The sequence below is a fragment of the Equus caballus genome, chromosome 22, assembly GCF_041296265.1.
Source record: "Equus caballus isolate H_3958 breed thoroughbred chromosome 22, TB-T2T, whole genome shotgun sequence".
In the NCBI taxonomy this organism is placed as follows: Eukaryota; Metazoa; Chordata; class Mammalia; order Perissodactyla; family Equidae; genus Equus; species Equus caballus.
The window spans coordinates 21114937-21128981 of record NC_091705.1 but is presented as its reverse complement, the minus strand read 5'-3'; the positions used below and the strand labels follow the sequence as shown (position 1 = coordinate 21128981).

Below are 14045 nucleotides of genomic sequence, written 5' to 3'. Positions count from 1 at the left end.
TGCAGTTTTCAGCAGAAAATGAGTTTATGGAAAGGATAAGGAGGACCCACAGAATCATCAGGAGCACTCAGCTCCCAGAAACAATACCTGGAACCTCACAACCGGCCTGAAGAGGAAAGAACAGCTGCTGCTGATGCTCCTGCCCCTGCCCTGCCAATGCCATCTCTGGGGCAGGAACTCATCCTTGCAATGCCTGGAAAAGCAAATCACCACAGAAGCTGGTCTCTGCCACCATGCCTGCAAACACAGTTGTGCAAGGAGAGGGTGTCATTGGATTGCACACTTCTGAGCTAGAGTCTGGGTGTGATTTGATGAGTGTAGACTGCAGGCCTGCATCCTAGCGGCAAAGGAGGCTGGACTTTGAGTTTTCCGTGTTCTACCTCTAGATACTGGGATTCTTAAGGCTGGAGATTCACAAAGCACAAGAAAGGCATTCAAAAGGGGCCCAGCAGATAGATAAAATGACACCACATGGAGCAGAAACTTTTCTCCATTTTTTTATGAGAATTTTCAAACATATAGTAAAGTTAAAAGAGTTTTATAGAGAACCATTTACCCACCACACAGATTCTACCATTAACATTTTATTATAGTTGTCTTATCATACATCTATCCATCCATTCGTCCATCCATCCATCCACCTCATCTTTGGTGCATTTCAAAGTAAGCTACAGACATCAGTACACTCCCCCCAAATACTTGAGCATGCCTATCATTAATTAGAGTTTGAAATTTGCTTACAGCTTTTTTTCTCTTGAATGTTAAATTCATATACAACGAAACACACAAATCTTAAGCATACGTTTGTTGAAGTTTGACAAATGCCTGTGCAACCAACATCCCACTCAACTGTCCCAATCAAACTGTCACCCCAGAAAATTCCTTCGTGCCTCTTCCCAGTCAATCTCTGTCCACAGCTCACTCCCAAAGGCAACCACCTTTCTGATCTTTTCCCAGCATAGGTTAGTCTACAAAAACCTTTTTAATTTTGACTGTTCCCTCAAACTACGTAGCTACCAACACTTCGCCATCTGCCCTCCTGCCTCTCTGGAAATTTGGTCCAGAGAGGTGAGGTCAGGTGGAGAAACCTGCCTGCTTCTCCTCCTTTGATCTTCCTTCTCCTTCCCACCATCAGCAGAGGCAGGCTTCCTTCACTTCCTGGATGAAAGGACCTCCTTTAAATGCTATGTCTAGAGATCTCTGGCCCTGTTAAGTGAATTTTAGAAGGAGTGAATGGATGAAGAATGAATGGACAAGTGCATGAGAGGATCATGAGCGCTCAAAGCAAGAACACAGTCAGCTCTGAGTGCTTCGTAGCTTCATAGCAGCTTCTAGGTCCTGGTGATGTTTGATAGATGGGCAGGTGGGAGGACAGGGCAACATCTGGACGCTGGGGGTGAGGATGAGGCCGCCTCTAACCTCCCAGTTTGCCCCACGGCTTCTGGCCCACTCACAGGGGACATTAACAAGATCTGCTGACGATGGTAGAAGAGCGACTTACCTTCTGGCTGGGCAAGCACCTCCCTCCCTCCCAGAGTTTGAACGCTGGCCACCTATGTCACCGTGGTTGTTACTCTCAGGTCGAGGTGATGTAGAGATGAGTTAGAGCTTCACGGTCTTTTATTAGTTTCCCAATAGTTTTGCCTAGGGGTGGGAGGGAGGCCGTATAATCTTCCATTTTACAGCCCAGGTTAACAGAGGCCCAGAGAGGGGAAGGGACGGCCTGCCGCCAGGCCAGCCCAGGTCTAGCTTTGGTGGGTCCTTCTGATTCACTGTCTTATGAGGATGAATTCCCAAGACAATGCAGGTGACTCCAGTCCAAACACACAGGGATCATAAGTCCAGCTGGCTGCTCAGCCTTTGGAATTCGCCCACGGGCAGCACCAGGTCTGCCTGGATATGCTGGAGCACGGGGCCCGGGAAATGATGCTTCCCAGCACCAGAGGGCTCTGTGGCTGCCCACTGCAGAGCACAGCTGCCCCTGCATTTTTCTGGCACATGGCCTCGTCTTTATTTGCCTTGGGCCCCGTACCCTGTGATCTGGGTCAGCCTGCGGTTTTCTCTTGTGGGGACACAGTTGGAATCCTAGAGAGGAAGCACATTCTAGACCATTCTAAACACTTGAGTATGAGGACCTCTTCACACTCAAAAATTATTGAGTATCCCAAAAAGCGCTTGCTCACGGGGGTTGTATTTATGGAAAGTTACTGATCTGGAGATTAATCCTAGAAATTTACAAAATGTTTATTCATTAACTGATTTAAAAGCTAATTAACTCATTTAAAAACTAACTCATTGCATCTTAACATAAATAACAAATATTCATGAAAAATAACTACATTTTCCAAAACAAAAAATAATGTTAGCAAGAGTGGCATTGTTTTACCTTTTTTTTTTTTTTTTGCAAATCCCTTTAATTGAATAGTAGATAATAGAAAACCAGCTGTATTCTCATATCTGCTTTTTTTTTTTTTTAAGATTTTATTTTTTTCCTTTTTCTCCCCAAAGCCCCCCGGTACATAGTTGTACATTCTTCGTTGTGGGTCCTTCTAGTTGTGGCATGTGGGACGCTGCCTCAGCGTGGTTTGATGAGCGGTGCCATGTCCACACCCAGGATTCGAACCAACGAAACACTGGGCCGCCTGCAGCGGAGCGCGCGAACTTAACCACTCGGCCACGGGGCCAGCCCCTTCTCATATCTGCTTTTGCATTCAACTTTTGGAAATATCACATATCATGTAGCCTCTGGAAAAGTCCACTGTACACTCATGAGGAAATGAAAGTGAAATAGACCCAAAAAAGAAAAAACGCATTAATAGTATTAAGAAAATAGGTGGGTTTTTTTTTTTTCTTGAGGAAGCTTAGCCCTGAGCTAACTGCTCCCAATCCTCCTCTTTTTGCTGAGGAAGACTGGCCCTGGGCTAACATCCGTGCCCATCTTCCTCTACTTTATATGTGGGATGCCTACCACAGCATGGCTTTTGCCAAGTGGTGCCGTGTCCGCACCCGGGATCCCAACCGGTGAACCCCGGACCGTCGAGAAGCGGAACGTACAAACTTAACCGCTGCACCACCAGGCTGGCCCCTAAGAAAATAGTTTTGACCTCACAATTTCCCTAAAAGAGTCTTGGGGACCGTGGAGCTCCCTTCGAGAACTGCTGTTCTTCTCAAACTTCACTCTGCATGCGAATCACCGAGCAACTGTTAAAATGCAGATGCTGGCTCAGGGGGTCTGGGGCAGGCCCAGGAGTCTGCATTTCTACCCAGCTCCCAGGTGGTGCTGATGCTGCTGGTCGGAGGACCACACACTCAAGCTTCACAGATCTGACTCTGACGCTCTCCGTGGGCCGGAGAGATGCCCTGAGTCCTGAAAAAGTCGTGCTGCCCTCGCAATCCCTATAATTAAAGCAAGAGTAAATTTGAAATTATGTAAACCCAACAAAATTCTTATTTTTTCCCAAGGTGATCACTTTGATTTTTTTAAATTTTAAATTATCTTTTAAAATCATTTTTGGTGCCCACATTTTGCTGGTCTTAAACACGTGAATAAACATGTGAATAATAATAATAATTTACTGCTTAAAGTAATGAAACAGCCTAAATTCCCATAGGTTTGGGAAGGGTGAGCTAAATTATGTAAATTCACACAAGAGATGCTGCTAGTGGTGACAGCGCGTATCTATATTCTGTGATTTGAAAAGGGAGCACAATATGTCACAATATGTAGTTAAGCGTAAAGGGCAGGTTACAAACTCGCTTCTCCAGACGATTAGATTTATGTAAATTTATTTACATTTGTTTGCTGTGATATGCATGTGTGCTTGCTTCTTTCTCTATGATGCTTGGATTTTCTACATAAGTGGGTATTATCTTGAAGTCAGAAAAACCAGTAAACTATTTTTAAAGCATCTGTTCTTCCACAGGCTCAGATTTTAATTTGAGAGGCCCCCCACTGTTCGCCAGGCACTGGACCAGGTGCTGACGTTGGGGTATCCTGAGTTGCTCCAGTCTTTGGCTCCCATCTGCCATCTCTAGGCTGATCATTTAGAATCAGAAAATGTTGGGGCCAGTAAGACCTAGCCTGCAAGCTTGTTAGACACCAAGGCCCAGAGAAGGCAGGTAACTTGCTGAAGGTCACACAGCCAGTTTCGCCCAAAGATAGCTTAGTCCAGTCTCCCGGCTCTCATCCCAGGGCTCTACTGCCAGGCTGCACTGCTCTCCCCTAATTCTGAGTATGAATTGTTGTTTGGAGTTGCTGGGGTAGTGCCTTTGAAAGCCCCGACTTCTGGGAGCCCAAGTCCAGGCAAATCCAAGATGAACGATAAAAGGGCCTTGAATGAGACTGTCATTAGTGGGGAGGAGCCTCACCCTGCACAGGCAGAAAAGCAGCTTCAATAGGGCCCGGGTCTGCCCGGCCACAGGGGCAGCCGGCTGCAGAACAAGAGGGAAGGAGCGCCCTGGGCCCGTGCCAGGTGTTCGTAATTACAGGCAATGCAGGCCTGCAAATAGCCCATTAAAGATGTTTGCCCTGTGTCAAACCGGCAAGCAGAACTCAACCCTTTGCCATTTTCTATAAGAAGTTCAATCACATCAAACACTTTCGGGTTTTTATACATTTTCCTGAATGCTTGCCTGATCCCAGGGAGCAATGGCACACAGCACATGTGACCGCCCGCCCCTCCTTGCCCCCATCTGAGGGAGTCCACCCCCTCCCACTGCCCTTTCCTCGCTGGTCCAGCCGCACCCAGCCTCTGATGGCCCCACGTCACCCCCTCAAGGAATTCCCCAACAGAGACAAACTTCCCTCCCAGCATCCATGAAAATTAAATTCCCTCTATTTAGAAGCTTTGAAGTCCGGAGTCCTTGAGCCCTGGAATCTTAGACTTTGAATTAGAACGGCCCTTAAGAATATTTTAACCCAGTCCCTTTAGTTCACAGGTTTAGTTTAGTCCCTGGAGAAGCGAGGGTTCTGAGAGGGGAGAGGTCTTGCCCAAGGTCATGGGCACCGTGGCTGCCAGTTCTCTAAGCCTCAGGCTGGAGCCAGTTCACAAGTCAGGGACTCACAAAGTCTTTGAGCCAGAGAGCCGCTCCCCCCTTTTTCTGATCACCTCCCTCCCAAGGGCCTAAGTTAGCATCACTCCTGGCAATTAGGTTGTCACAGGGAGGCCCTGCAAGAAGCTCAAAGGACAGAAGACCTCGCGAGAAATCAGGCTGAGGGTCTCCTCCCAATTGCCAAGGTCTGAGGGAGGGGCCAGGTGAGTCAGGCTCCCTGGGCTGCCAGGCTCCCTCCATGAGTAATCTCAATCACCCCCTCAGTGGCCCCATAAAGAGAGGTCACTTCTGCATTTCACCAAGGCTCAGGGAGGACCACAGACCTAGCTGGGGCCACAGGGTGGCCAGGGGCAGGAGCTGGCCTTCAAACCCAGGCCTGTGCAAGTCTAAAGTGTGTTCCTCTGAAACTCAGGGCCCCTCGTGGAGGATGAGCCTGAGGGTGGATGTGTGCAGGAGCGCAGGGGAGGGTGGGGCACAGCAGGGTCTCGGCCCCAGGAGAGGACCATGGGCCTTTGCTTCTGTAGATGCCTCTGGAGCCCACACAGAAGAGAGAACTGTGGACCTTGGAACCTTCTCCTCTCACCCAGGAGGGGAGAAGACAGCCCCAGACTGGATGCCGTGAGTGAGACCTGGGTCCCAGTCCCGGCCCTGCAGCTTATAAGCATGCACCTTTAGGGTCTCCTGTCTGAGCCTCCGTCTTCTCATCTGCGGGCTGCTGCGAGGGCTGTGAAGGCCTGACCACAAACCCGGTTCCCTCCTTTCTCCTCCTCTTCTTGCACTGCTTGTACTCTTTCTGGGCCTCGGTTTCTCCCACAGCCCAGCTCTCAACTCTTGCTTTTAGAAGGCTTCTTGGCTGGAGCCCCTCCCACGCTAGACACCTTCTTCTGCAAACTGGGGCAATTACTGGGTGATTAGGTGTCTGACAGGTGTCCTGCTGGGGTGAGGAGGCCACGCCTCCTCTTGCTTCTGACTGTCCTGCCTAGGAGTGTCCCGAGGTTTGCCTTGTTAGTGCTGGTCTGGCTGGCTGCTCCGACACGCCATCCTGAAAGTCCCGCACCACTGTGCAGAGGAAGCGAGGAGCCGGCCGGCCCTGGCATGGCAGGTGAGTGGGCAGGGACTGGGGGCGTTGGGCACAATGGCTCCTAAGAGGAGCTTCAGGAAGGGGGTGTCTGTGGAATGAAGCTTTGATCATCAATCCTTAGGATTTTAGGGCTGCTCAGTCCATGAGTTGTTCCGTCATGTTCATGAGAACATGGAGGCCCAGAGATGGAAAGAGCTGGCCCCAGAGCACCCAGCAAGTCTGTGGCAGAGCCTTCCTGGGCGGGGCCAAGCCTTCCCCACTTGCCTGGATGGCCTGGAGGAGGGGGAGTAGACAGGAAAGAAGAGAAGAACTGGAATCTTCTCTTATCCCATGTACATTACATGGATCCAGAAACTTTTCTGGGCAGAGTCGGGGATTGGAGGTGGGGGAAAGGGGGGAAGGAGAGGCCCCATGGGCTGTATCCTCTTCTAATTGCCATCCCAACGACTCAAGGGCGAGAACAGTTCTGTCTGAAGTGAAAAGAGCTAGGTGACCTTGAGCAAGAGATATTGCCCTCGGTGCCTCCATTTTCTCGTCTTCAAAGGGGGATTATAATGCAAACCACCTCCAGGCCTGATGTGAGGAATTGATGAGACCCAGTGTACCGTACCGCCCAAAGTATCTCCTGTGGGGCCTTGTAAATAGTAGACTCAGAAAATGTGCCTCCCCCTGTGGCCCCAATACAGTGAGGGGCAAGTCCCCTCCCACCCCGGGAAACTCTCCATTAGTTAACAGTTCCGTATTTCACACCAGCTCTGTGCTGGGAGCTGGGGTCCAGGGATGAGCAAGTCAGCAGAAGCAGGGGTCCTACTCTCACAGGTCTTTAAGGGATGTTCCTAATTCCGTACCTGCTATTGTCAATTGCCCAGCATCGTGTGACAATTATATGAGTCAACTCTTGTTTATTTTTTGACTTTCAAAGGCAGGCATTTTAATTTCGTTGCCATCTTTGAACTTCCTCGTCTTACTCCCCCTGGCAGTTGCTAACATCACCGGGTACCCTGGGCCCTTCTGGTGGGTCTGGTCCGTGAGGACCACGCCTTGCCCTGCCAGCTTACTTCCCGACTGTTTCGAGAGCTGGGCTTGTCCTCCCTGTTAGCCCTGGGTTCGAGGGGACAGGTCTTGCTTCCTTCACATCTGCTTTTCAGAGCTCACCTAGAGGCGCCTCTCCCCTAACTATCTGATGTACTATCAGTCTTAAACTTGACCAAGTTTAATTGCTGAGAAAGGACCCTTCTAGAAGCAAAGTCAGTGACAAGGGGGTTCCAGTGTCAGGTCTGTTACTGACTCGCTGAATGACTGTTCCTCTCTCTGGACCTCAGTGTCTCTATCTACAGAATATCAGGGTTGGATCCACCATGCTTAGCATATAAACTATCAGTTAGGTTGAATTCAATTTACTGATCTTCTGGGTCTTCCTGGCTTCTTGGGGACCTGCTCCTCAAGCAGTAGAACACGCCTGCTATGCAATCTGAGGGTGAACAACTGAGACATCAGCTCCTGGATGGAAAGTGTGTGGCCTGGGTACTGTTCCTATGCTCCCCCTCCCTCACATGGCCCTTGGCAGACATCACTAATGGGCCCCAGAACTCTTCCCTACAGAGCCTGGATGTAGCCCCGTCATTCTTCTCAACACAGTTCTTCAAATAGCCCCTACCATTGATCAATGTTAGCAAATGGAGTGAGACCCTTTTGCCATTGTTGAATTATAATCATCTTTCAGCTCAGAAATTCTAAAAATCGAGGAGAATACTTTGTGTGGGGTTGGCTCTGGTGCGGACATTGGGCTGGAGTTGATGGACCACTGCCTACTGGTGAGAGAGAGGCCAGCAGCTTCCAACAGGACCAGGAAGGAAAGGGAGATTAGGCAGTGGCCCCAGGCAGGCCCCAGGCAACTCCCCAGTTAATCATTTAGCTATGAAGGTCAGGTGCCCATGATCCACACTAAGGATGGAGTCATAATGGGACCCATTAAAAACCAGTTACACTGAGTCCAGAGTCCGGAAGATGTTGCTGGCTTCAGCAGAGCCTCTTGGGCTCGGCCCCTCTGGGGGCCACCCCTGGGGTGGGGACAGAGATCTCGGGAGGAGAGCGGCATCAGCTCTTTGGTGTCACCCGAGGGCAGGAGGAGAAATAGCTGGGGTGAGCCAGGGCGGGGGTGGTGACGGTGGTGAAGAGCTGGGTGGGTGGGAGGCAATCTGCTCACAGACCTTCCCTCCAAGGACTCTTCCTTAAGCTGATTTCTGGGGCCAGCTGGTGAGCAAGTGAGCAGGGAAGAAGATGAGGTTGGCAGGGAGGGGAGTGGTAGGCAGGGCCGGTTTGTGAGGGACCTTGAATGCCAGCATAATGCTGTGGATTTGTTGGTTCTTGAGCAGGGGAAGTGACACGCTGACCCTCGTGCAATCGAGAAAGGCTCCTGCCCTCGCTGAACCTCACTCTCCATAGGAACAGGATACACTGAACAGGATGAGCTGAAAAACGTCCCAAGCCTGTCGGGGCCACGCAGCAACTTAAGGAAGGGGTGAAGAGGGGAGAACAGAAAGTAAAACCACATGTGTAGGACTTGCCGGGGGAGGACTGGAGTGGTGGGGGAGATTTGGGGAGAGGTGGGAGTGACTGTATGAACCCCACCTGTCGAGCTCATAGCTGTGGACCCAGTGCCGTGCTAAGTACCTTCTAAGTGGGGAGACCACTCGCTGCCTGAAGCTTGTTGTCCTGGGGTGTTTATTCTGTCTTCTCCTGTCACCCTCTGAATTTCCAGACGGAGGTGATGCATTTTCTCATCACCCTGTTTATGATTGTTACCGCTCCCTCCCCAAAACTCTGTGAGGAAGGTATTATTATTATTGCCACTTTTCAGGAAGGAAATCCGAGCCTCAGAGAGGGCCACTAACTTACCCAGTGCCACACAGTCAATAAGTGGAAGATTCAGCACAGCGTTAATCGGCAGAACACTGGAATGGCAGCCAGGAGTTCTGGTGCAAATACTGACGATACTAATGCGACTAATAACATGCACATTTACTGAGTACCTAATATGTGCCAGGTACTGTTCTAAGTACTCTAGGTGAAATATTTCATTTAATTCTCAAAACTCAAGGAGGTGGCTACTGTCATCACCACCATTTTCACCAGGAGAGTGCAGTTCAGAGAGGCTCAGTCACTTGCCTCAGGTCACACAGCCAAAAACCAGCAAGTCTGCATTTGGACTCAAGTGGGTGCCTCTGAAATCAGGCTCCTAATTGCTGTGCAGGGTGGAAAAGAATGCCAAGAGAGGAAGGCGGGAGGGAGACGGGAAGGAGGGCAGCAAAACTGGAGGGGCTGTGGGGCTTTGGGGTGATAGAGTAGGTGGAGAGAATGCCCTTACTGCATCCTTCTTTCCTTGTATCTGGTGGGCACAGCTTCAGGCCTGGAGTCCGTGGGCCTGTGCTCAGGGCCGGGAGCTCATCCCGCATATCCCCAGGGTGGGGGCCCGGGGTTGACGACGTGCCATCTATTCTGTCCCCAGGGTCTCAGTGTGCTGTCGACCAGAGGGGTCCCAGATGGGGCATTGCCTCTCCCATCCCTTCCCTGGTGCCCACCAAGTGCCGTGTGACAACCCTCATGTCAGCACACTCTGGGGGGTGGGGGGCAAGTGCTGTGGGACGGGGCCCAGAGGAGTCCTCGGAGTATCAGAGGCACTTGTTTTGGCTAAGCACAGACTATCCAAACCGTAATTCTGGGTCATTCCACAGATAAGAAAACTGAGGCCCAGAGAGGGGAACTAACTTAGCTTGAGTCTCACAGGGCCCCAGGGGCAGGTCAGCCCGCCTGGATCACAGACCACACATTCCACCCGTCTCCCAGGCCCCTGACTGTGGAAGGAAGGAAGTCAGGAAGGAAGGGCAGGTGTCGGAATGTGACAGCTTGAGAGAGAGGGATTATGGGTGGGTGGGGAGGCTGGGGTGTGGGTGCTGATCCTCCAGGGCGCTCCAGGAAGCTGGCGAGCATCTTTCCACACCCTCATCCCAGCCAAAGGACAGGAAGGGACACTTATTCATTCATCCAAACAATGGTTCACTGAGCATCTACTATACGCTGGGCCCTGGGCCAGGCTCTAACAACCCAGAGAAACTCACAGTCTAGTGGAGGAGAGAGACATGGAAGCAAACGACTAGAAGCCGGCCTCCTTGATGTCTGATTAGGGACAGAAGGCTCAGGCTCAGGGAGCAGAATTGGAGCTGAGCACCTGGAGGAGGTGATCTTGGGTTTATCTTGGTAGGGAGTCTGGGACCCATCCCACATGCACATGGGGCTCCCCTATACCTAGGCTGCCCTTCCCTGTGCCATCAGTCCCCAGGAGGGCTGGGGAGGACGTCAGCTAGGACAGAGAGAATCGGGCTGTAATACCAGAAGAGTTGCTTTCCTCTGCAGGATCCTGGCCTCCAGCCCTGACCATCAGCCCACAAATGCCAGGTCACGGGGGATGTGGTGCTGAGGAGTACAGATGACAGGTCACCAAAGGAGCAGCTCCAGGGAAGACCCCACAGGGCCCAGAGCAGTGACCTCCTGCGTTAGGGCAGGTGTAGAGTTCGTGGGGGCGGCAGGTCAGGATTTCTCCAGAATAGCTCTGCAAAACGATCACGGGGCAAAGGGAACAGGTGTGTTCCATAGGGCCAGAGGCAGAGTGGGGACAAATGGGGAGAAGCTGCAAGAAAAAAAGCCCCGGTTCGGGAGAAGGAAGACTTTTAATCTCCGGGCGGTGGTAGAGCTGCCTGTCACAGGTCTGCAGGCTGCCACTGTGATCAAGTACCACCCACCAAGAAGGTGGCCAGGGGAATCTGATCCGGGCAGGAAGTTGTGAGAGAGATGCTCTCTGAGATTTGGGGATAATGATGATGAGGACAGTTCTGACTCATCCCACCCTCTCTTGCCCCGCTGTGGTGAGGCTACAGATGCCCAGAGGGTGGTGGGAGCTGGTTCAGGCTGTGACAGGGAAAAGAGAAGCTGAGGCAGAATCCTCAGGGTTGAACTCATGACCCAGGGTCCAAGAAACCTCACGACCTCCTAAACCCCCCTTGGAACATGCTAGGGCTGAGATAATGACCACCCCATCACCTCATGCCCTCTCCTGACTCATCCCTAAAAGAAAGCCTTGCCTCCTGTTCTGGCCTGTCCCGCATAGGCTTGACTGCCTGGGCTGCCCATCCAACGCGCCCTCGGGCAAGAAGTCCCTGTCTTCCCTTCTCTGGGTCTCAGTTTCTGTTAGTAAAATGGAGACCGGCCTCCTAGCAGCCCTTCCAGCTCCGCTGCTATGAGATAAGACAATCTTACATACAAGAGAAATGGGCTTCCAGCCTGTGTTTTCAGACTACACGGAGGCTACCTGAGCCCAAAGTTCTGGGACTTGAGAAGTCTGTTCCTGACCAAGAACCACGGGATGAACTCAGTGTGAAGACTTCAGTTCTACTTTCAAACGTGAGAAATGACCAGCCAATGGGGACCTCCCCCTGGCACTGTTGTTCCCGCTCCCGCCACACAGGGTGGCTGTTGAACGCCAGTCCTGCACAGCAATGGCTGGAGGAGCTCCCAAGCTTGGGACACATGTGTGAGCTGTGCAAGCTCCCATCACATGTTCAGTTGTTATCCCCAAGTCATGATGCCAGGCTAGGGCTTCCAGCCGAGGCCAAGCCAAAACTAGTCCTTTCCATGGATCTAAGGCCTGGGTATTGAGACCGGGGCACCAGCCCAGCCCTTTATGAGTAGAGACCAGTTGGAAGGTTGTTGCAGTCTAGACAAGAGAGATGTCAGTAGCTTGGCCTAGGGTAGCAGTGAAGACAAAGACGTGTGATGGATTTGGGGCAGGTTTTGGAGGTGGTGCCATTTGGACCCAATGATGGGTTGTAAGGGATGTGAGAGCAAAGGGGAATCAAAGGAGATTCCTTGGTTTGGGCCTGAGCACCAGGGTAGATGGGACATCATCTACTGAGCACCAGGGTAGATGGGACGTCGTCTACTGAGCACCAGGGTAGATGGGACGTCGTCTACTGAGCACCAGGGTAGAGGGGACGTCGTCTACTGAGCACCAGGGTAGAGGGGACGTCGTCTACTGAGCACCAGGGTAGAGGGGACGTCATCTACTGAGCACCAGGGTAGAGGGGACGTCGTCTACTGAGCACCAGGGTAGATGGGATGTCATCTACTGAGCTGGGGGAGAGCAGGGATTTGGGGTGGAGTGGGGAAGAAATCAAGAGCTCTGCTTTGGGCGTGTTGGGTTGGCTGTGCCTAGAAGACCACCAAATGGAGACGTCAAGTAGATGGTTGAATATATTGTTTGGATTTCAAAGAAGAATTGAGAGGGGAGATAGAAACGTGAGTGACATCAGCAGCAGACCCCTGCCAAGCCCGCTTCATCTTATCAAAAAACTTCCAGTAATTTTGAACCTCAAAAGGCAACAGTTTAGGGGCCCCATTCTTTTCCACCTGAGGTGCTCCTGACATAAACGTACCCACCTCTTTCCCAGTTCATATATCAAGCAAGACTTGGAGGAGCCACCTGGGCCAGGCCACAAAGGTCCTGTTACCCCTGACCCCAGAGATTGGGCCTGGTGCCCATAGATGTATGTAAGCAAAGGAGGCCACTCTAGGGATTTTTTTCCAAATAAAATCTGTTCTAAGCTGACTTTCTCTCTCTACCTCTTGAAGTAGAAGCTGGTATAATTTCTCAAGTTCTACCCCACTGTGGCTGCATAAAAATTACCCGAGACACTGGCTTAAAACATCAGTCATTTGTTGTTCCCATTGCTCACAGTTCTGACGCTGAAGTTGGCTCAGCCAGGCAGCTCCTGCCCGGGGTCTCCCCCCAACTGCAGTCCGACCATGGCTGGGGCAGACCCATTGCAAAGGCTTCTTCTCAACCCTGTCTGGTGTTCGGGCTCCTCAGACAGCTCCATCTCGGTCTTTCCTCATGGCTTCTCCAGCATGGTGGTCTCCATGTTGTCGCACTTTATCAGAAAGATAGATAGATGGAGCTCAGGGCTCGAAAAGTGCTTGTCCTGGGAGAGAAATAGCAAGGCAGAAGCTGTATCCTGTTTATATCTTAGTGTCAGAAGGCACACGGCATTCACATCCTGCCACGTGTATTGGTCAGAAGAGTCCCAAGCTCCTGCCCAGAATCAAGGAGATATTACATAGACCCTACCCCTCGGTGGGAGGGGTTCCAATCACATTTTTAGGAAAGCATGTAGGATGCAATCCATCCATCTATCATCTTATAAATTAGTGAAGCCATCTTTGAAAAATACAATGTCCACATTCATCTTGCCTATCAATCAGGGTTCCCAGAGGAACAGAACCGGCAGGATATGTGCGTATATAAATATACGAATGTGCAGTGGTCCCCCTGTATCTGCCAGTGGATAGGCTCCAAGACCCCCAGCGGATGCCTGAAACTGCAGATAGGACCAAGCCCTATCTTTTTTCCTGTACATATATACCTATGACAAAATTTAATTTATAAAGTAGGCACAGTAAGAGATTAACAACAACTTAGAATAAAATAGAACGATTATAGGGGCCGGCTCCGTGGCCGAGTAGTTAAGTTCGTGTGCTCTGCTGTGGCGGCCCAGGGTTCGGATCCTGGGCGCGGACATGGCACCGCTCGTCAGGCCACGTTGAGGTGGCGTCCCACATCCCACAACTAGAAGGACCTGCAACTAAGATATACAACTGTGTACGGGGGGGTTGGGAAGATAAAGCAGGAAAAAAAAAAAAAAAGAAGATGGCAACAATTGCTAGCTCAGGTGCCAATCTTTAAAAAAAAAAAAAGAACGATTATAACAATATACTGTAATAAAAGTTACCAGAGATCTTAGCAATCTCAGCATATGATTTTTTTTCTTTCCTTATTAAGTCGAGAACTTTCAACTTTTTT

General features: G+C 50.9%; 1 protein-coding gene across 1 annotated transcript in view; it reads left to right on the top strand.

Annotated features, from left to right (window-relative positions):
• The first annotated feature begins 5314 nt into the window (after positions 1–5314).
• Positions 5315–14045, top strand: part of TGM6 (transglutaminase 6) — a 44269-nt gene continuing 35538 nt past the window's right edge. Inside the window, exons 1-2 of the mRNA XM_070247799.1 lie at positions 5315–5443; positions 5577–6154. Of these exons, the coding sequence (XP_070103900.1) occupies positions 6148–6154 (7 nt within the window). The 5' untranslated portion in view covers positions 5315–5443; positions 5577–6147. The remainder of the gene's footprint in view (positions 5444–5576; positions 6155–14045) is intronic.